This window comes from Lutjanus erythropterus, chromosome 21 (assembly GCF_056507025.1).
Source record: "Lutjanus erythropterus isolate fLutEry1 chromosome 21, fLutEry1.hap2, whole genome shotgun sequence".
NCBI lineage: Eukaryota > Metazoa > Chordata > Actinopteri > Lutjaniformes > Lutjanidae > Lutjanus > Lutjanus erythropterus.
In genome coordinates this window covers 18273834-18297428 of record NC_139337.1, presented here as the reverse complement: position 1 = coordinate 18297428, position 23595 = coordinate 18273834, and the positions used below count along the sequence as shown (strand labels likewise).

General features: G+C 40.0%; 1 protein-coding gene across 2 annotated transcripts in view; it reads right to left on the bottom strand.

The window, feature by feature from the left end:
* Window positions 1-160: 160 nt before the first annotated feature.
* The window catches only part of arfgef1 (ADP-ribosylation factor guanine nucleotide-exchange factor 1 (brefeldin A-inhibited)), a 78105-nt gene continuing 54670 nt past the window's right edge, over window positions 161-23595 (bottom strand). For both annotated transcript variants that reach the window (XM_084710379.1, XM_084710380.1), the window contains 24 exons: window positions 22300-22505; window positions 22077-22161; window positions 21768-21933; window positions 19245-19396; window positions 19022-19150; window positions 18768-18926; window positions 17506-17650; window positions 17281-17371; window positions 15863-15903; window positions 15546-15715; window positions 14260-14411; window positions 12324-12496; window positions 11836-11996; window positions 10837-10967; window positions 9512-9641; window positions 9022-9157; window positions 8385-8523; window positions 8019-8091; window positions 7097-7256; window positions 6849-6988; window positions 6470-6641; window positions 6134-6272; window positions 2074-2191; window positions 161-1502 (listed from right to left, as the gene is read on the bottom strand). In XM_084710379.1, coding sequence (XP_084566505.1) covers window positions 1281-1502; window positions 2074-2191; window positions 6134-6272; window positions 6470-6641; window positions 6849-6988; window positions 7097-7256; window positions 8019-8091; window positions 8385-8523; window positions 9022-9157; window positions 9512-9641; window positions 10837-10967; window positions 11836-11996; window positions 12324-12496; window positions 14260-14411; window positions 15546-15715; window positions 15863-15903; window positions 17281-17371; window positions 17506-17650; window positions 18768-18926; window positions 19022-19150; window positions 19245-19396; window positions 21768-21933; window positions 22077-22161; window positions 22300-22505 — 3390 coding nt within the window. In that variant the 3' untranslated portion in view covers window positions 161-1280. The remainder of the gene's footprint in view (window positions 1503-2073; window positions 2192-6133; window positions 6273-6469; window positions 6642-6848; window positions 6989-7096; window positions 7257-8018; window positions 8092-8384; window positions 8524-9021; window positions 9158-9511; window positions 9642-10836; window positions 10968-11835; window positions 11997-12323; window positions 12497-14259; window positions 14412-15545; window positions 15716-15862; window positions 15904-17280; window positions 17372-17505; window positions 17651-18767; window positions 18927-19021; window positions 19151-19244; window positions 19397-21767; window positions 21934-22076; window positions 22162-22299; window positions 22506-23595) is intronic.

Here is a 23595-nt window from a genome sequence, read left to right as displayed (position 1 = left end):
TGTGTTATTTTAGTTATTTTACTTATGAATATATACCATAGAATGTATTTTCTAATAAAAATGTTATTTTAATGTTGCCCTGGCTCATCATTAATGTAGGAACACAAACAGCTAGCAGTTCTGTCATTTAGAAGTCAGTGAATCAGCTTTTCAAATCAACCAAGTTCAAAAACTTTATTGACCTAGAACCTGATTAGAATGCCAGATGATGTATTGTACAGAAAGTTGTACATAATCTTTTTCGCAACATAGAAAACTTTACATTGCTGTATCATATACATTTTGTTTTCTACATCCATGAGCAGGAATGCATCCCATTCATACTTAAAGCACAGCTAACATTTGTCATTTTCTCTATACATATAACTTTCCCCCAAACCAAAGAAAAAAAACATTAAATATATTATTAACTTTTGATTTTGTACACAAGAGTGAGAACTAAACTCAAACATAAAAACAGACTAGTGACTCAAAAGCAGCTAGCATCAGGTTGCTCTCTTATTTTCCAGTTTCAGAAGCCCAGTTATTGTCTATCTCCATTAAAAACCTAAGAACATATAAAATGGAATAATTTAACCCTTCACTTGCCACGGTCTTCTTGTTCAATTACAAATTCGTACTGTATCTGCAGGAGATGGTACAGTCAAATAAATTATCACAAAAGTAAAATCTCCAGTGCATTCAAAAAGAGATCAAGTGCAGCAAATCCAGAGGAGGAAAGAAATAAACAAAAATAAATGAAATCTAGTGTTATAAGATTATATTACATAGCGGCAGATCTGTACAACTAGTTTCATCCAGGAGGCTATCAATACTAATGTTAGCCATCTGCGGTGCAGACAGAGAGATCGTTACTATCAATGTGTGACAAACGTCACAGTTCATAGTTACTAAATATGTCTTTTTGCATGTTGTTGAAACCATTCATTCTTTACTTTTTAAATATACAGTAAGAAGCACACATTGTTTGAAATATATTCCTTCTGAGCAGATCAGAGATATTGGTAACTGTCAGTTGTTTATCAGTAGTTTTATCCAGTGGATGCATCGCTACACCTTGTACAAGACATTACTGTTTTCATTGTGATATCAAGTACTCCGTCTGTGTGTGTGTGTGTGTGTGTGAGTGTGTGTGTGTGTGTGTGTGTGTGTGGTGACGGGGTTAAGGGTGCGGGTGGGTGGTAACCAATAGCTGATTGATAATCAGCTATTTAAGTCAAGTGTTTAGCATGAACCACATAGAGGCCTCATCTGTGTTCCAGGCTGTCTGTGGTGCAGCATCACTGGGCCTCCTCCCCGGCCTCCTCCCCCACCTCCATGTCGGCCTCCTGCTCAACATGTGCCGGCTGAGGCTCCGGTTCGGGCTCAGGCAGCTGTGCGATGTGAAACACGAGGCCGATGCGCAGGTAGAACTTTCTTAGAACGGCCCGGAGCTCGGGGATGAGGTCGAACTGCATGATCTCACACAGCAGAGGGTAGTACCTGGAGGCGTGGGCCTTGAACTGCAGGAGGAGGAGGAGAAAAGAGTCAGAGACAGCTGGTGATTTTGCAACAGCTGGTTGCAAAATAGCTTTAAGCGAGAAAAACTTTTTTTTTCTGATTGCTTAGTTCCTGATTTGCCAGCAGGTGTCTGTTAAAGGGAGAGTTCAGATTATTTGAAGTGGCATTAAATGAAGTATTTATACAAAGTGTATTAACTACAGTAGATGGTGGTCAGCATGCCTCCAGTTGGGAGAAGCAGAGAAGGGCGATGCTGTGGACAGGGTCTCCTTTCAGCTCCTTCTAAAATGGGTGCATGCCAGACGGCATCTACTGTAGCTAATACACTGACTATTGGTAAGTACCTCATAATAATAATTAAAACAGTACAACAGGACACCACACACATAGCCATAAAACAACAAATCAGTGCACACGGCATATTTGACTGCAAACACAACCACCAATAAGCTTTGACAAGTATGAAGATTTGAACACAGCTTCTATTTTTTTGCCTGTTACACCAATGGCAGAAGTATAATAACAAACACACAAGCGTTAACACAGTCAAGATCAGGTGTTTGGTCTCCTTACCCTTTCATCGCTGATCTTTAGCACCTTGGTGAGGAAGAGCAGCAGCAGGTTGGTCCAGGCCTCTCTGTGACTCTCTGAGGTCAGAGCCAAGAAGTACGCTACGGCCTCACTGCACACACTACAGAACACAGACAAAGACAAACACTTCAGGAACGTATATTTTCATTTTGAAAGAACATTAAACCAGCGCTCCAGACTCACTTTTTCCACAAGTGGAACTGGTGCTGCCGACACAAATTTAGGACCACCACTTAAATCAACATGAAACAAACATTTTTTTTCATCTTAACTGTACTTACTTACTTAAATACTTTGGTACTAAATAAACAATTTACAGAAATAACAGTTTACTTTATTTTCAAGGGAAAAGGTCACAAAGTAGTGATTTAACAAATAAAATCATCAAGTAGACACCAGACAATAAATTTACAAATATAAAAATATGCTATACGGTCAGTACAGTGGACATGTTGTTGTTGTGCGAGGCTACTCTCTCTCAGTCTGGTGCCCTGCATTTAACTGAGAAAAATACTGGATATTATGGCAGAAAAAAAACAGCCTCTTGGAGGTGTGTTGTTCAAAGCAAAAACAGCATCTGCTCCTCTGCCTCACTTATCACATGAAAAACTGTCAGGATGGGGAAGATGAAGAGTGTTTTCACTCAGTAACCGCTAATTAAAGCCACTGACTGAGGCTATTAGGAAAACAATTAAGACACTTCTCCTCACAGTTTCAGCTTGAGGAAAAGTGACGCGGCCTCTGACCTTTCTCCTCCGACCCCGCGGCCCTCCTCTGGCATCAGCACCATCTGTTAGCCTTTCATCCCCATCTCTCCTCTCCCCCTCCTCCCTTCACACTCGCGGCTCCCTCTGCGCTCCAATCTCTGTGACCTAATCGCCTCCAAAATCTGCTTTGCACCCCACACTAATCAAACTATGCATGTGTGAGTGTGTGTGCATGATTTTGAGAGTAAATGTGTGCCTGTGTTGCTCGTGGACGACAGAATGACGTATGTTTGAGAGAGAGAAGGAACGCAAAATACAGGCATGATAACACACAACAGTGTCTCCATGAATTAGGATTTCTGAGCCACTCGCACTGAAGGCTCCATCCCTCCTCCTCCTCCTCCTCTTTCTCATCTTCTCTCTAATAAAGAATGCAAGTAGGAGAGACAGGCAATGATTCCGCTTTATCTTGATATCATCATCAATTCGAGGGCGAGGCAGGGAGAGAAAAAGGGGTGACGGCTGTTTGTGAGGCACTGAATAAAGATGCAGCGATGACAGCAGTGCTGACTGAACAATGAAACATCAGTGTGCTGATTCCTTTGGATCTATACAGCAGACGGCATCCGTTACAGAGAAGTGCAGAGCTGTGCAGACGCTGCGCCTTTGCCACGAGTAACTGACTGGAGACAGTGACACAAAAACAGCCTCCCCTCGTCTCCTCTCCTCTCAGGGCTGGTGTCTTTTTGATTTCTCCTTCCTCTGAGGTGCCTATTGATGGCTCTGCCCTGCAGAAGTGTGATGTCTTGATTCCCATTTTAGAGCCAGTGATAGTGAATGTGTGAGAGACGTCTCAGGCTTAACCCCAGTCTGACCGATTTGTCCTCAGTTCAGAGAACATGGAGATATTCACCAGAAGTGGAAGTGACTAAGTAAAAATACTTTGTTACTGTACTTTAGTAGAGTTTACAGATATTTGTGCAATACTTGAGTATTATTTTTTCTGACAACTTTTTACTTTTACTCCCTAAATTATAATACAAATATCTGTCCTTCATCTTATTCCTGCAAAAGACAGAAACAGACGTAACAAGACAAAAATGATACAAAAGATGTAACAAGATGAAAAATCATATATAAGATTTAACAGACAAGAGAGGGAGACTGGTAGAAATGTCCTTCAGAGGACTACTTTTACTTTTATACTTTGGGAAAATTTCAGAGCCTGTACTTTTTGACTTTTTCTTGCATAAAGAAGTTGAATCAGAACTTCTACTTTTACCACTTTTTTTTTTTAAACTAGTATCCAGTACTTCTACAGACGTTTTGGGAAAAACATCCCTGATATGATGACGATCGATTCTGCAGAAATGATAAAAAGAAGGAGCCTTAATCGTCTGCTTGTCAGCAAGGTGAACCTGGAAATATTGAGTACCCAGACAATTTATGTTAGAAATGTACAGTGTGGATCAGCAGCATTTAGAAACTGTAGGATGATAACTTGCATATGTTGGGGAATTTGCACAATCAGTATTAATTAGCATAATCAATACAGATGCTTTAGATAATATTCTGAGGGGTTGGAGAGAAAACTGAATCCATTTCTGACATTTTCAAAATTCAAAATGATTGTTTAGATCTGAAGTGGCCATATTTCAAATACTGGTCAATTTTTATGATTTTATTAGTCAATTTTTATCCACTTTCATGAAGTTTTAGAGGATGCTGATCACTGGGAACGGACAGATAACTTGTGACTCACCTCAAAGTGAAGTGTGGATATCTGTGTTCATAAATATCCTACAATTTATAAAATCCTACAATTTAGAAAATGTCAAAAATGAATTCAGCATCAATAACCGCCAAAACCACATTAGCATTAATATAATTGCCCAAAATATGAAAGTTAGCATTCATCAGTTTCTGACTGCTGGTGACCGAAACTGTGCACATCTCACATCAAACTTTTTCAGGTTCGTAACAGAGCTCTACTGGCTGGCAAATTGACTATAAAGATCAGGAGAATTTTCATTTACTAGAATATGCCCTCAAGACCTTGAGTTCTATTAAAATCATTAATTTGTTCTCTTTTCCTCCACAGTGTATAAACGTTGAGTAAAACAAAAAAAAAGGGGCACTGAACTTTTGAAATTATAACCATAATCAGACGAAAAATTCCCATTTGTATCTATCTCGTGCACACACATAATTAATTTACTAAACCAGTTTATTCAAGCAGAAAAAGGAGTCATGTTCTGAACGCATTCATCATGTTTCTGTTGAAAACTACCGTCAACAAAACCTCCAATTAGTTTCTGAACTCTTGTCAAATTGAGAGCACATTTTCAGGCATCTGCACACATAAACTCAAACTGTTCCGACTGTCACTGAACAGATGTTTAGAAGGAGTAGTTTACTCTGCAGACGGCGTCATTAGTGGGATGAGGAGAAGCAGCACGACATCAGAATCCATTATAAAGATCAGTAGTTTAACCTGTCAGGGGAATCTGCACTGCTAATGTGGTGGTCACTGACAAACTCATCTCTGTGCACTTGAGTCATTTTCTGTGGGCAGATTGTGGTTCACTCACAGGGGGACTGAAGGTTAACTGCAATGATGAATGTCAGAACAATATGAGAAGAGTGGTGCAGCTACTTAGAAATCATATTAAATATCATTGGAGGTAGGAGAGATCTTCTGACTAATGTCCTCCTGCCACTGGAGGGTTAGCAGCGGTGTTAGGGGTAATGAAACCATTCTTATGTGATTCAAGTACTTATTTATTTAGTTCTGTTTTTAAAGAAACAACCTGCTACTGCTCAATTTGACCATATTTTCACTGCAAGACGTACTGCTGCCTGCAGCTGTCGTCGGCGGAGACTCTGAAGGTGACTTTTTTTGCATATGAGACATTCGCAGCCTACAGTTTCTGAGGACACTGAAATCGCAGAGTTATCTCAAGGTTGACCTCGAGATGGATGTATTGAACAAATTCTGCATGATAAAATCTTTTCTTTGAGTCAATGCTCCAACATCCAGACAAGCGCACCTGCGGAGAGGCTTTTTTAGCTTCAGCAGTCTGGTCAGACAAACCAACTGTCTAACATGAACTTCTCATGCCTTATAAAAGAGTATCGATGGTTGTATGGTTTTTGGTAATGCAAAAGTATTCTAAGGAATTACTTCTCTCAGTATGTTGCACTGTTGCGTGACAAGTTACTTTTTAATGGCAGTAATCTTGTAGTGTAACAAGTTACTTCTAAAAGTGATGCTATCCAACACTGGTCAGCAGCAGCAGCAGTAGGTATGAATGTGTCCTGTGTTTGTTCCTTACTTGAGCAGTCGTCTCTGGACCTCCTCCCAGGCGTCCTGGCGGCTCTCGTCTGTGTACATGCGAAACAGGATGCGCAGGCCACACGCCAGGCTGCTGGTCTCCTGCTTCAACAGGTTGGGCTTCGACTTTCCTTTGAAACCTTGAACAAACATGCATACAGACGCACACAGTCAATTCAGCTAATTTCAGTTTTTTTTATTCTTATAATATGAAAAAGTCACAGTTACAAATCTGACTTCAGCACCGCAGATTCTAACAATTCAATCAGATAAAGGTTCACTGAATCAATCAGAGAAGAGGTAAAGAGCAGATCACAGTGTGACTCTTTTGCTCTACCTGCTTTCCACAGTAAGGTCCTCTGCTCATTGTTGGAGTTGAAGGCCTTGGCGAAGCAGTGCGACTCCAGCAAGCAGTCCAGCAATTTAAAGAGCTGTTCTGAGGTCAGGTAGCGGTACATGCCCTGGTCCTGGGTCTCCACTGGGACATCTGCTGCATATACAGCATCCCTCTACAAAAAAACCCCCAAACATCACATTATTTATGAAATGATCATCATCAGTACGTTTTGGTCACTACAATTTTCAGATAATTTCATCTTCACTTTAATCACAGAGCACAGAAAACTAGAAAAAGACTAGATCTGAGGAGAGGTGTCATCTAAAACCTGGAAACAAAAATACTACAACAGCTGATTGTTATTATCTGATGTTTGTACCTGAGCAGCAGCAAAGTTCTCAGCGTCTTCCTTCTTACTGGTGGCAGGAAAAAACACGATGTTATCAATCGTCTGGATCAGCTCCAGCTGCACGACGCACTTTATCAGCAGAGCTGAGAATAAGCGCTGCTCCTGGACCTCTGTGGATCATACAGGTAAACTCCCATCAGAACACACACACCCACACACACACACACATTAAACACACTCACAGTTCAGTGTTGTGTGCAGTTCAGTGACAGGCTTACTCGCAGGGGTCCTGTTCCTGGAGCCGTCCTCACACATGCCTGAGGCCGAGCTGTACTGACTCTGCCGACGGCTCTCCATGGCAACCCTATCAGCGCTGCTGATGGAGTGCTGGTCATCAGAGCGGGACTGAATATCCACTGACTTCTGGGAAATGGAGTCCTGAGAGCAAAGTGAGCAGAGTTACTCCACGCCCAAATATACACAGTACTAAACATTATACAAACAAATACAAATATGTTGAAAAAATGAAAACTGTGTGAAAGGAGAAAAATAAATATTTTGTTTTGTAGCAGTAAAATTCTGATATGTAAATAAAATCAAAGAAAAGTTAATTAATTTCACAAAAATGACAGCACACAGGTAAAAAAGTAACATACTTACGTATAGTAGGAATATCATTAAAGAATACAACAGTTGTTATAAGTTAACGTGTATGTTATGTTGTTCACTCAGTGTGCATTTAATCCATCATAGTATTAGAAGTAGTATGCATCCAGTTAGTATGATTTATTCAAGTGTACTTTAATTTCACTTAATTAGAAGTGTACAAAAAGTGAACTTGAACATAAGTTTATTTAAAGTCGTACTTTGAAAAATACTTAGTGCACTAAGTATATTTGAAGTTGTTCCACTTTAGCACATAAAGCAACACTAAATACACTTAAAATTGTGCCTTTGTGCAATTTAATTACAACTAAAATATACTTAGTACACAATTAGTTATTCCAAAATATCAGCCTTCAAGTTAAGTAATCATTAACACACTTTAAATATACTGATGATTAGTCTGACTGCAAGTACACTAGTGTGCTAAAATGTAATAGACGTAGCATATTTATTTTATAGCAGCACACTTGCACATGTACCAAACAAATAGTGATTCATTCACATGCAAAACAGAGAAATGCTGTCATTGCTCACCAGCTGTTTGTCTGACAGGCTCTGTGTTGTCAGGTGTTCTCCCTCTGCTCCGGCTGGTCTCCATGTTAACAGCCTGAAAAACAGTTTACTCAATAAATCACATTCAGAAGGACAAACATAAAACATCATCCAGGCTAGAAAATGACATGAAATAATCAGTATTTTACATTTCTTTTCTAAATGTCTGTTTAGTTTTGTTTAAAAGTTAAATTACATAAAAAAAACTCATTATAAATCAAGTAAGATTTAAATAGTGTTTTGTGTAATTCCATTTACCACTTTAGCAACTACTACTATTTAGCAACTAAAGTCACTGTTTTCTGACTTTGAGTAGGAGGGTGTTTTGTAGTCAGTGCAGCAGCTTACGCGTGTGGGATGGTGGTCTTGAAGATGTCCAGCATGCAGTTACACGTCTTGTCCCAGGTCTCCGGGGAGAATTTCTCTCCATTCAGGATGACCACGTTCTCTAGACAGTTGGTGCCTGAGCGGGCAAGCTGCTCATTATCTACAGACACACAGATGAAGAGGAGGAGCAGGAGGAGGAGGAGGAGGAGGAGGAGGAGGAGGGAGAGACAAGGGAAGGGTAAATTAAAAAGAGGTGAGCATTATCGATATACAAAGTCTACTGAGATTTCTGCCTTTTTATCTGTTTTCCACTAAACAATCCCAAAATACTAAAAACATTCATTGATTATTTACTTAACCTTTGTCTTTTTATAAAGTGATGCCTCAGTATTGATGCAGCACACAAAAGCTCAGAAGCAATCTTTAAGTTGTGTCAGTGCAGCCAAACCCGGGGCACAGCTAATGCCAGTAATGCCTGCTTGAACCCTGATATTGCACACAAATTCAACTCAGAAATTCTGTGAATCTTCAGATTATTTTGAAGTAGGGTTGTATGAGGTAATTATCTACCGTCGGTGTATCAGCCACAGTAGATGGTGCAGTTACGAGAAGCAGAGAGGGGCAATGCCATATGACAGAAAACAGAAAGAGTGCTCACCTTGCTGCACACACCAGTAGAGCTGAGCCAGAATGTCATCCAGCAGGACGTCATTGAGGGACTCAAAGTATTGGGTGAAGACATCACAGATGGCGTAAAGTGCATGGTTGCAGGTGGTGGTCATCCACTCTGCTTTCTGGGGGTGCAACACAACCTCTGTGAGATTTCTTTTTAATCAACAAATGAAGAACAAAAACAATAGTGCGGTGTAGAGATTGTTTTTAATATCTGAGACAGCAGGGTTCACATTCTTTTTTAGAAGATTTTCCAGAACATTTTCCAGAACATTTTTTCCAGGACAGCACAAGTTTTCTGGGACAATTTGCTTTTTCTCTCATTTTCCATGACCAGGAAAACTGTTTTTCATGTTTCACAGGACGTTTGGGAACCCTAGACATTCATTTACAACAGCTGGTCATGATGGTCAAAACAGCTGTTACAAAAAACCAACAAAAAAACAGCTGTTAAGGATGAAAGACTTGTCGTGTACCTCAGTTTGTTGCTCAGGCAGCTTCATGTTGTCAAAGATCCTGAACACAATTCTGAACAGGTCTTGCCACCAGTGTTTCTCAAAGGTGTGCCCGTAGGTCTTCATCACTTCAAACATCACTGTCAGCCCCCTGGGAAATACACAGACAAACGTTTGTTCTTTCCTTGCTGCTCCAGCTGACATTTGCTTTTTTTCACAACATGCAGTCTTTTCTATATTGCAAACCCTGGATGTGCAGCAGCTCTACACAGAACCTCTATTTGTGCTGTCTTTACACTCAATTAAAAGCTAAAGTAATAGGTGTTAAAGAGACAGGTCAAAATAAAAAATACACATTTCCCTCTTACCTGAAGTGCCACTTAGCCATCTAGATTGTTTTTCTGTGAGCTGCAGAGTTTTGGAGATATCAGCTGTAGAGATGTCTGCTTTCTCTTGAACATAATGGGACTAAATGACACTCATACTTTGGTGCTCAAAGCGCCACAAATACATTGCAAAAACTCAACAGCAGAGTCTCTTTCAAGAAATCATGACCCAGTTGCTCAAGATAATCCACAGTTTCATGTAAGGACTGCTTTCTTTATACCAAGCCTATTCAACTGGCGACCCGTGGGCCAAATCCGGCCCTTTGACGACCTCAATCTGGCCCTTTGATCATTATAAATATAATCAAAAGTGAGATTTTGTTTAAAGAAACTGCTAACATTCTAAATTTATGGGTGTTTACATTGTTGATTAGAAGATCATCATTTTATTAGAAGGCTAATTAGGTCATTCATTGATTATGTCCTTTGTTAAGCAAAGTGACACTTAATTATTTTATTTTAACTCAGGCTGTTTAGGCAGAGGGGTTTAAGGAGAGTCAAACTGAATTAAACAAAGATGGTAAATGCAACACTGTGTTTATTAAAACAAACTACTTCTAATCTAGGATTAGAAGTTGCATTGTTTTTCCAAGTACTTTTGTGAAATTGTGAAAACTAAGTGGGGAAAAGCAAAAATATGCATTGTTTTACTCATATAAATTCCTACATTCAAAGTCAGAAATAGGAAATGTAAACATACGGCTCCTTAGCACTTCACTTTTTTCAAATCTGACCTTTAAAAGTAATTGAATAGGCCTGATTTATACCACAGGAACAAACAAGTTCCATATCTCCAATAATGTCTCCAAAACTCAGCATCTCACACCAAAACAATCTAGATAGATAAATATAAAAATATGTTATATTTTGAGATGAACCGTCCCTTTAAAATATCCAGCGACTTTAACGATGCCCACCGTTTCAGCCCTGGTTAGCCGGCTAAAGGTGAACCCCGCCTACCTGGTCCTGACATCCAGCTTACACCTGTTGATGATGCAGGAGAGCTCGAAGAGGATGGGGAACCACCCCCGCACCCACACACGGTCCTCAGGCGCTACATTCATGTCATCACTGGTGTAGTCTTTGAAGGCCTGCCAGGGAAATAAAATCCATGTTCACATCACTACTGTACCACTGCTGCCTCGGGGGAGAATTAACCCTCCTGAACAAATAAACATTTCCATACATGCTGGTACACATTATACCCGCTCACTCTCTTTCATGCTTTCCTCATGCAGATTCTCTTTTACGATGTCAAGGGTGAGAAAATGATTATACTGCTACGCTGAAGCTCTGACGGTAAACGTCTACACGAGGCACAATTTGATACACACTGACTGATGTAAATAGATGTGAAGTTGATGTACGACTGCATGCTTGCACATTAATCCATCTTGTACTGTCAGGCTTAAAATCTAAGCACAACACGTTTATATTATGCTAATCTTTAGATGACATTTAATAGAAGCTGCAGTGTCTACATTATTCTCTATTTATCTCATTTTTTGCTGCTTTAACCAAACAAGAATATCTAATACTCATCGTCTAATATGATGCACAGTTATGGCACCTTTACGATGAGAAATAAATTGTTCTGTGCTAAAGGTGCAATGATTAGCTGATTAATTGATTAACTGTTAAATAATAAATTAACTGCCAACTATTTTTTAAATATATTTTACAAGAAAAATGCTTGTATTCTCTGATTGCAGCTTCTTAAATGTGAATATTTCTGGTATCTTAGGTCCTCCATGACAGTAAATTGAGTATCTTTAGGTTGTGGACAAAACTAGACATTTGAGGACATCACCTGACACTTTAGAAAACATTTTTCACCACTTTCTGATATTTTATGCACCAAACAACTAATCAGTAAATTGAGAAAATGTTCAATAGATGAGTCAATAATGAAAATAATTGCTGCAGCCCTTTTTGGAAAAAGCACAGCCTGATACCGACCTGTGGCCTCTCTGAGACGTATTTGGCGCAGTGTCGGATGAGGCGGATGGCTTCCATGCTGGTGTCTGGGAAGGAGGCGTTACAGGCAAACTCTGACAGACACTTGACAGCGTCCTGGAAGGAGTCGATGGTGGCTGCAAAGTGCTTTTCAAATACATTCGCTGGGAAACGGACAGAGGGAGATTAAGGCAGAGTAAAAGAGGGGCGGAGGGAGGGAGATAAAGGTGGATGAAAGAGGGAAGATAAAGGGAAAGAGCAACATCAGAATCTGATGACCACGAGATGAATGTAACCAGTTAAGAAAATAAATAAGGAGGTTTGGCATTTAAAGGGATAGTGCATATTATTTGATGTAAGGTTGTACGAGGTTTCTACACTGATTATGAATAGGTGCCTCATACAATCCCACATGAAATAATCTGCTCTCTTTCTTTGAGTTATTAAAACCGTCTGAGGTGTCTCCGTGTCCGTGTGTCTGTTGGACTTACTGACGATGTGGCCAGTGGTCTGGAAGGCCAGCTCTACAATGCTCTCGTCCTGGTCCGAAGCAGCCAGGTGGAAGACGGAGAAGATGTTCTTCCAGCCTGAGCGGATGTTCGCTGCCTGGGAGTTAACCATCTGTGCTATACAGCGCACCACCATGTCTCTGATGGTGGGAGACCTGGAAAGGAAACAGGGGTAAAAGAAAGAGAGAACAACTCAGTATTTTGTGATCTGTATGTCTTATCCCTTTATTTTAAATTTTTTGCATTCAAATATTTATTTAACTCCCTAAGGAGAAGGTCTGCTAGTAATGATTATTTTCAATTTCAATTAATCTGACCATCATTTTCATGACTGATTGATGAATAAAATGTCAAAAAATTGTGAAAAATGCTCATCACAATTTTCCAAAGGCCAAAGTACTGATTTGAAATTGCTTCTTTGTTCAACAAACAGTCCCAAATCCAAAGACTCTTCATTTACCATCATGAATGACAAAGAAAAGCAGCAGATCATCACATTTAAGAACATTTCTTTGAAAAGTGCTACTGACTAATCCTTGCAGCTCAACTAACAAGTCCAAAACCAGAAAAACAGAGTACTGAATGTGCAAGTGAAATGTATTGAAATATAAATGCTCAATAAAAAGATGTTGGAATTGTTTTTAAAAAAGAGAAGAAGAGGAGGAGAGTGAGTGAATTGGAAGACAAACAGGTCAGAACAAAGATGAAAAGGGTTTATTTATTTATTCATTGTTTGTTTTTTGATAAGGACAGATGCAGTACACAGAGACAAGCTGAAAACAGCTATCCGACGCAAGTATCAGTGTTTGTAGCGAATACTAATTTGCAAAACCTGTCCCTAGAGGGTTTTTTTTATTAAAATAAGAGATTGGAACTGAATACAACAAAGTATAGTAAAAACTGCAGCAAAAAGGACATTGCATTTTAAAACTAGACATGAGTACATGCTTTTTGCTGAATTAACTGTTTTCTTAAAGTTTTCAGCAGAAGACTTGAGGAAGAGGAGCAGCATGTGAAGAATGAGAAGACAGAGGCAAAGAAAGAGCAAGCGAGGAAAAGAAAGCAGGAAGCCTAACACTCAATCCATTAAAAAGAAGGAAATTCACCTCTTCATTGATGTCAATTATCGTTAAAAGCTCTTAATAAGAGCCTCAATTCCATTTTCAGGCAGCGTCATCACTCCAGCACTGGCCAGTTTTGGCACGACATGTTTTTGCAGCAACTGTTGCCATAGTGAAGAGCATTCCTAATTGCTCAGTAGTTATGAATGAGAGAGAGAAAACTCTGCCTCCACTTACCATCTCTCTCTCTCACACACACACACGCGCAGAGCAACTCACAGGAGGGCAGCATGAGTGAGTCTAATGGACACACAGCGCTGCAGGGTTTACATGGCTGCCTGCCATCTCCTCTCTGCTGAGGCTCTCAGCCTGTTCAGTCTGTGGGTGGATTTATACTTACACCGCTACTCCTCTTTCACATGAATGAAAAGGATGCTGCGGTAAAACAGCTTGCCTTTTGACGTGCTGCATGCACACAGTCACAACGGCAAAATCAAATTCATTTATAACTGATAGCTGTTCAAAATCCATTCAGAAGTGATTCGGACCGAGCAAAGAAATAAAAAGGCTTTTACATGAATTCACTGAAAGGGTAATGCAAACAGACTGAAATGGGTCGGAAATCTTTGCTTGCCAAACAATATGCTTACTCACTGCCATAAGAAACACAGAGATGGAGAGAAAGACGAGGTGGAGAGCTGCTACAGAGGTTGAGGGGAGGAGGGGAGTGCGAGTCTGCAGCCATGTGAGAAACAACCCAGAAATAGTAACTACCACAGTACAGGCCTTGTGTTTGCACTGTGGAGGGGTAACATGAGCTCTCACTCGCAGATAAATGTACGACTTTGTCTCTTTACCTGTTCTTTTTCATGATGTGCTCGAAAGGCCTCAGAAAGTCTTTCTGGAATCTGAAGTTGGCGAGTTCCCCCTTCTCCAAAAACTTCATGGACAGCTGCCTGAGAGAGTCCACAGCAAAGATCGCCACATCTTCGTTGGAATTACAGCCAACCTGCACACAGAAATTAACACACAGTTCAGCATTAATGCACTGTTCTATACATTTATTTTAACAGCTTTAGTATATTACAAAACAATTCCTGACAACCAATTACAATTACAATCATATAAAACAGTGTTTACCAAACTTTTTTTCAGCCCTGTACAGTTTAACGTATGCCCCCCCAAACGACCCAATTTTATATGATTTTTTTCATGTTAATAAGCCGGATTATATAAAAAATCCACTTGAAACTGTGAAATACTCAACACAGGTGAATGAGAAGGATTTGCTTGAATAGACACAACTCTGCAACATTTGTCTTAAATCATTTTACACACAATCTGTGCCTGTATTTTGAAAAACTTTTTTTTCACGTACCCCTGGGGGTGCATGTACCCCAGTTTGGGTATCCAAGCTTCAATATACTTTAATGGCAACTGCTGCCCTCAGCTCTTTTTGAAAACAGACACATATAATGGCATTTTTTTAGGGGTATCAATCCACACTTCTGGACCTCTGCAGATAACACTAAAGCGTGTACATTGAAGTTTAAATTTTTACCCTTTATAAGATGGTTTTAATAGTTTTATATGTATGCGAGAGAAAGTGGGTTGGAATAATGTCACGTAACCATTTTCTTAAATCCCAACAAGTGCAGCTTTCCAAGAACAAACTGTTCCTTCAGTGAGATTTACAACGGAAAAACATAAGAATAAACAGTTCACTCTCCAACAGGAAAGAAAGATTTCTTTAAATCCACTTTCCAACATGATGAATGACTAACTTGAAGATTTGATTTTTACGCACACCACTCAGCGAGAAGCAGTGCCTCAGTGAGAGAGGTGTCCTTGAATACTAAACTACTAGAAAGCTTTTCTGGCAACAATTTGTGTTTATCAGTGACTGAAATCAGCCTGCTGTAAAACAGAAGGTGGGAGAGAAAGTAAACAGTCCTTTGGAGCTTACTCAGACTCTTCCCAACTGAGGACATTTATCCACAAGATTTTGTATTTTTTTCAATAATGCAAATAAACAAAAAATATATCTGACACTATGTTTAGTTTTTTTCTCTACAACAGCACTATTCTGTATCCATGTCTTAAAAATCGTGCTTCTGTTTTCACATAACCGGTCCTCACCCACCTTGTTGAAGTGGTCTCCAATAACCTCCCAGATCCTGGACCACTGCAGCCTGATGCGGCCCATGTTGTAGTAGGAGATCTCGACTATTTTTTGCAGGCTGAACATACGTGGGTGTGTGGGCGAGGCCAGCTCATCCATGGACACAGCGCACAGCCAGCGTACAAAATCAACTGACGAACAGAGAGAAATATGCTGGCAATGAGCAAAGACAGGGTGCTTTGTGCGGGCAACGTGACTCACGACGATCACAAATAGCTTGAATGCAGCCGTCCTTGGAGCAATGAGAATAAAACAGTACAGTATAAAAGTAGACTCACCTATAGCGTTACCATCCAGTCTCGTAGAACCAGTGAATATCCTAAAACAGAAACAAAGAAAGGCGACAATTATCATTTAAAAGTCACTCTGCATGGAAAAAAATCTTTTAGGACAGTTTAATAAGGGAATAATAAAGTGTTACTTGCTAAAATGAACTGCATACACTCACTTCAGCATAACTAGTTAATGTGTGACTGCATTTTTCATCAGTTTTATTTTAATCTAATGTTTTCCTCTGATAAAGTTAAAAGTTGTTCTCATCTTAATATATACATTTTGTAGATATGATGAACATTTTCTGTCTCTACTTCCTTTGTTTGCAGTCATGAGAATTCAGCCAAAGCAAGTGAGCCAAAGTTTTAGTGATTTCTTTTTAAGCATCTGACTGTGATCAACACACTGTTTTACTTCTGTTGGATCTGTCTGCAGCTTTCAACACTGTTGATTGTGTCAGTATTTTAATTGAACGTCTTAGAAACTGAACAAGCATCTCAGGTTTGGTTTTAGATTTAGATTATTAGGTTACATTCTTATCTTTCGGGGAGTTCATCATGTGCTAAAACTGGGAATTATCAGCTCCAGTACTGCTAAAATATGGGCTTCCACAGGTTTCAGTTTTTAAGCCCTTAACATTTTCAATTTTTATGCTACCACTTGATCATATCATTACAAAACACAGTGTCATTTCTATGCCGATGACTCACACTTATATCTCTCCTTTGACACTAGTGGCACCAGTCAATTAAGCAACCTCCACATGTGCACTGCAGATACAAATAACTAGATGACATTTTTTTACCTTAAAAAAAGGTAGATTATTATCACGGGTCCTGGTCCAGAATTTCATCTCCCCTCTTCCCTTCCCTCTCATCTAGCATTACCAGCTCTTGCAGAAACCTTGATATTCTCTTTGATAACCACCTCAATTTTTATCACCAGCATGTTAATTCTTTTGTCCAATCATGTTTTTTTGCAGCGAAGAAAAATGTCAGGTCATTTCTATCTGCCAAGAATTTGGAAACAGTGATTCATGCATTCATCTCATCCTGGTTAGATTGCTGCAATGCTTTCTTCTTTTGCCTCGCGGAACAAAACCTAAAAAAACTTCAGCTTATTCAAAATGCTGCAGCCAGACTTATGACCCGAATATGTAGCTGACCTCCTGACCCCCTATGAGCCTAAATCCAAGGTCAAGGTAGGTCATTCCTTGAAAATAAAGGTGTTTGCTGTTGACCCACAGTTGTAGAATGACCTGCCAAATAAGTTTAGAGAAGCTAATGCTTTGTCTCCTTGCTTGCTTTTATTGCCTTTTTTTTTTAAATTGCAAGTGAAGTGCTTTGTTCATCATTTTGAAAAGTGCTATATAAATAAAGTTGTTGCTATTATTATTATTTTCAGTTCAAGGTGACTACTGTACCTGTCCACAGCCACTACCACACTCTGAGAGCTTGTCTCTCCGATGGACTCCTGAATGCTGGCGATCTGCTTTCGGTCCACCGTCCCTCCGACTACAGAGCAAACCACAGAATAATACACATCATACAAAGAGCTGTGTGTTGTTTGGAGCCATTTACCACAAAAACAGGACAAGGCCGTGACACTGGACTTGCTTTGCATTTTGTATTTATATTATGGTGCTAACCTAGACCCAGGTACTCGTCGTTGCTCTGCTCCTTCGTACTTGCTACAAAGCCCTCTTTGCCTCGAACTGTCCCTGAGATGTAGCGTGCCTTCACGCCCGTACCGATCAGCTGAGCCAGCTCCAGCTGACTGATGCACTTCATGATCTGAGAAGACACCAGACAGAAGCACATTTAGAGAAACAAACACAGAGAAAATAACAGAAATGGACAGTGAAAACTTTGATAGGATGGAGGGGATACTGCACTGAAGCAGGATAAATTTTGCCGAGAGAAAATCGTGACCTCTCTGTATAAAATGACCTATTGTGACCTCTAGGATAATCACAGCCTCATGAAACTTGACAACCACAAACTAGAGACCTGCAGCATTCAGATGATGTATGTATATTTAGAATAAGAGGGTACTTAGAAATCCCCAGAACATAAGTGCTTGCCATCCAACTACCAAAAAAGTGCAATGCTTACGGTTATCTCCAAAAGTCAAAAGTATTCTTTACCAAATCAAAGCATCAATTTTCAATGGAATGCCTGTTACTGACTTACTGTGGCATTTTGGAGGGATTTTAGACCATATGTATCATTCTCAACTGGTAACATATTGTTAAATTGTGCACTACATCTGTGTGATAAATGATATTAACCAAAAAACTGCAGCAACAACTTATGAGCCATAGTAGAGCACTGAAATGGCCGTCATATACTTCAATCATAATGTTCTAAGTTCTTATACACTGTAAACTTTCAAAATTTAAATATAAAAAAAACACAATGTTTATTACAGATTCATGACTGGAAAATCTTCACACAAAGTGCATCTTAACTTAATTGTCAGGTACCAATCTTTTTAGATCATGAACCACTTCTATGTGACAAAATGCTGTTGACCTGCTATGACATGTCGCAACTATGGTTGGGTCTATTTTATCTATTTTTACAGCTGTAGTTTAAAACATGTACTTCTTTTTTTGACAAGCAACTGCATTTACTAACACTTTACTTTATGATTTCTTTGATACAGTGCTGCTGTTTTTAGACATCTTTACGGTATCTTTTTAGGTAATAACCCACAAGAGGCAGTGTTAGTTTGTTTCATGTTGTGCCTTGGAGCAGCTTCTTGCTGTTCGAAGACAAGACACGTGTATCCCAGTGGAAATCAATGCTTATTGTGGCTCACAGCTTGGATCAGGAAAGGGAGATATGTCGATTTACAGAGAGCAAAAGCAAATGAAAGGCAGTTTTAAATGGAATGAGAACAGCAAACCTCATGCCAGGAGTTGCCCAGGTAGTTGCCATCAGTGTGGGCCACAGTGATGAGGGTCTTGATGGTGTCGATGTTCTTCTGCTTCATTTCTGCAATGCCAGAGCTGGCTGTGAGTAGGGTGAACCTCGCCAGGGCCTGCACATACGCATCCCTCTCCAACTGTAGCAGAGACAAAAAGACAAGGCAGTGGGTTGGAATACTGCACGGTGAGAGAAACAGTAAGACAACTAATCCCTCAGTTCAGACCGCAGTACCTGTATGGAGAAGATGCACGCTATCCTGATGGCACAGCGGATACCCTCCAGACACAGCGAGGCCACTTCGGTGTCATCGCAGTCCTGAAGACCCACGCTGAAAGCAGCCAGGAACGGTGTCCATGCAAGCTGAGGAGCAACAGACAGATGAGGTGTTACACAGTGAGTGTGTGTGTCACATAGTGTGTGTGTGTGTGTGTGTATCTATGTCCGCTTGCGTTACCTTGAACATGGGCCTCACGTGCTCCAGGTGTGTGGCGCTGGTGAAGGGAGCCTGGACGTGGCTGACAGCCTCCATCAGAGCTTTGGCAGTCTTGGCCATCTGCTCCATCTCCACGTTGTAAAGCAGACGCCTCTGCTTCTCACTGGCCACACCTGAGCAGAGGTGGGAAGTAACAGGCTTTATACATAGTTATTTATATCTATAGTAATGTTTCTACACTTAAGAAGAGTTTTCAGGAATCTGTTCTTAACTTCAGTATTTATTTTTCTGACAACTTTTTATGTAGATGATACATAAATCTACTTGTCCATAAATCCCTTATAGCTCCCCTCAGTTAACTCACAACTTGTCTCACTGCCATAAAGTCCTACATGTCGTGTAACTTTCTCATGTTAAATTTGAAGTGAAGGGGTTTGGACCCAAAGCGCACAGATTATGTAAACAGATATTTGTTTCCCAGGGTCTGCAGTGCACTCTTTAGGCCAGAAATTTGGCCGTAATTTACAATTCAGATCTGACCTTCTATAGACATTTCTGCAATCTCACCATACCAGCTATCGGTCAAATCAGGAATATTGCTATTTTGTATTATTCAGTCATGCACAAATATTCGTTCATGCTTTTGTCTTCACCATTTAGACTGCTGCAACTCAATATCTGCTGGACTCCCCCAGAAGTCAATCGACCGCCTCCCACTTGCACAAAACACAGCAGCTAGGGGTCCTACAACTTGAAAATACGAGCACATTTCACAGATTCTCCCCTCATAGCACTGGTTACCCATGATTTTTAGAATTTATTACCTGTTTTTGAATGTCCTTGCTCCATCTTACTTAACTGACCCTCTCACCCCGTACACCCCTGCTCTTACTCTCAGATCTGAGACACAGTGGTAGAGCTTTCACTGTAAGGGCTCCTCTACTGTGGAATAACCTTCCTTTGAGGGTCAGACAAGCTACCTCAGCATCCTCTTTTAAAACTCTTTTTAAAAACTATTTTTCACAGAACGGCTTTTAATTTGACTCCTTTTTTTTGCTCGTATTCATTGTCTCTTGTATTGAACTCATTTAGATGCACTATTTTGGATCTTTTTTTTGTTGTTGTTTTGATGGATTATTTTTATTTTGTGCCTCTCCAACATCAAGACTGATTTCAGCCTAAATGGATGGGATAATAACATGACAATTCCTTGGTGTATCCATCAGCGCATATCACATATGAGCACAAAAGATGTAACAAGACGAAAACAACTTAAAAGACACAACAAGAGAGGGAAACTCAACTGTGGAGAAAAGACATCCAGCAAATCTGTCAGCTGTATGTGAGAGGCTTTTTAGCACCGCAGGCCTGATTTTTAGACCCAAAAAGGGCACCTTGATTCAAAGAACTTTGTGAACCAGCCTCTGCTGAGGCTGAACAAAAGATTTTGGTCGTCCAGTAGAGTTGAGGGAATTTCTAACAAAAGGGAAAAGGCATAATTAGACCTGAAGTGTGTTCTCGTGTTGATCATGTTTCAAGTTATGTTGCTGACTGATTTGCACGTTAGAGCAGAGCTGATTTTCATAGTTTCAGTATACGGTTGTTTTATTTTTTTAAATTCTATTTGATGTTAGACTGGTTTAATAGTCAACTTCAGTTAACTTTGCACAGAAACAGCTGGAAGAAATGTCCTTCAGAGAGCTATTTTTTTAATTTAATACTACAGAGTACATTTCAGAGCCTGTAATTTTTCACTTTTACTTGAGTAAAAACACTGAGACAGGACTTCTACGTTCACCAGTTTTTTTTAAAACAAGTTTCTGTACTTCTACTTGAGTTAAGAATGTTTTCTACCTCTACAACTGAGCTAAAATGAGCCATGAACAGTCACACACCACAAGCTTTTTACAGCATCCAAACAAACTCAGCAAGGAAAACACAGCAGCTTTTCATCACGAGCTCTGCAAAAGTGTCAAAAGGAAGCTGAACTGTCTACAGAAAAAAAAAAATGTAACAATAGCCTATTTGAATTTTAAGCAGCTCATTGAAATGTTTTGTCACAGAACAATTGATGCAAATGTAAACAACCCAATGTATGTCCGTTGTATATTTTCATTAAGCATTTAACTCTTTCACTAAATGACTTATTGTATTCTTTTCCTTCTTATTTGAAGTTAACATCTGACACCTCATCTGACATATATTTGACCTACTATTCTTAACAGTAATAAAACTGTCACATCACAAAATATTACAACATATTTTGTTATTTTGTCATTTTACTTGGGAGATTTTTACAAAAAATGGCTGCCTGCCAAAAATGCACAGCCTGTATGTTGGACAGTCAGCTGCAGAAGTTCTACTACATATTCAGATATGTTTAATTGTTGGAAATGTAATCGTGGCAGGTTGTTGTATGTGGGTTTTGGTAGGAAGCTGCCGTCCCCTCCTCAAGATATTGCGTACCGGCACTTAATCTTTTATTGGTAGTGAGTATCGGACTGTACTGGCCCACTTTTGCCCCTGCATAGCAGCGAGACTCACTCTGCTTGTTGGATTTCATGGTGAGCTCTTTTGTCTCCTTCATGGCGATCTTCTTCCCAGCAATCTCATCGTATATGGCCGACAGGTATTCCTCAGGTAGGTCTTTGCTGTCGTTGATGCCTCGGTTCATTTTGATGTATTGCTCTTTCGTCATCTTGTTCTTCACCTTCGCAGAGAACAACAAGGATACGGGTCAGAAGCTGCTTGTGCAATCGCTGTGATTTATGTTGCGCTGATATCTGAGGGAACGACTGCTGTTAAAACACGCTCCCAAAAGCTGCTACCACCTCATGGAGGTGGAGTGCTTACCTGTGGACTGTGAAGGTCTGTTGTCAGCATAATGATTGAGTAGGCAAGGACGTATGCGGTGTCAGCGCTGGCAAAGAGGGTTTGCCTGGAAAATTGAAGGGAAGAAAAAGGCAGGGAGAGAGAGGATGCATATTAATATCACAGCATGATGTATTTGGGCCATGAAAAATCAAATTCAGTTACTTCCACAGGCAGGATATTCCATTTAGAGATGTAAACTCACCCCTGATTGCATTCAAGATATCTCGCTGCAAATTTCTCCATGAGCCGGTCGATCTTCTGGGCCTCTCCGGGGAGCCGAAAGCCCTCCAGGAACATCCGCAGCGCAGAAACAAAGTCTTTGCCCTGGAAGTCCATTTGATCCACATAGGCGTACATCACCTCTTTATTGAAGCGGTCATTATCCCCGAGGAATTCTCCCACTTGAGTCTAAAAGACCCAAAGAGAGAGGTCAGTTTTATTTTAACATACTGCAATGTAAAATACAGATTGAAACAAGACAGTCCTGCAGAAAGAACCTGAAGGCTGTTCTGTTTCTAAAACCTCATGTGTTACTTGTTCTTCAACCAACATGTTTCACATAACAGGGAGAAAATTGATTCCAACATGGTGAATAAACAACTTATTACCTGTTGGTCTTTTCACCACACAGGCTTTCCACTTGAAGCTCTTATGAACGACTACATCAGGACAACAGCAGGACTATCCAGTCAGTGTAGATTTGATAAATACATGATGGACCTTCACAGTTTATCCTCTCTGTTTGCTACTGCATCTCAAGGGCCCCTTGTTTCTAACCAGATGTTATGAACTCAATTTATTGCCGATTACCACTGTGCAGTGACACCCTTGAGGCCCTCCGTTCAAGAAAGAATATGCTTCTCATTAGAGCTAACATTTGCGCTGCTTATAGGACAGTCATTGTATGGCTGTTTAATGCTGGTGAACAGGGATCAGATTATTGTGTGGCTTGTTGTGTGGTTTGGCTGCCTGATGCACAAAGCAGAAAGTACAGGTGCATTGGACTGGCTATTTGTTTATTTGCCAAACATTTTGCTGCTGGATGCTTATTTTACTTAAGAAGGAGAACACTTAGATGATTTATGACAGATTGTGAAGTTTGTCCAACCTCATGAAGAACCCTCTTTTTTACAGTATAATATATTTTTATAGTTTAAGTATACAGTATAATTGTATTTATATGAATAAATATATTGTGTTCTTTTTGTTAATGTACTTGTTACAAGCAAAGAGGTCAGGGAGGTTAAGAGGGGAGGGTTTAAGAAAAGGTTGCATGCTAGCATTGATGTACCTCCTGTATGCATCTTGTGTCAAAGCAATAAACACAGTTAAAAAAGAGAAGGGGCTGCTGCAGACTACAAGACCTGTGCCACGATTCGCCTGTCCAAGACATATTTATTTACATCTGACACAAAAACCTTCAAGTCAGGACTCAGATGGAGGCTGAAGATGACGTTGGTTTGAATGATGGCTCACTAGACTCAGGTTTATAATAATA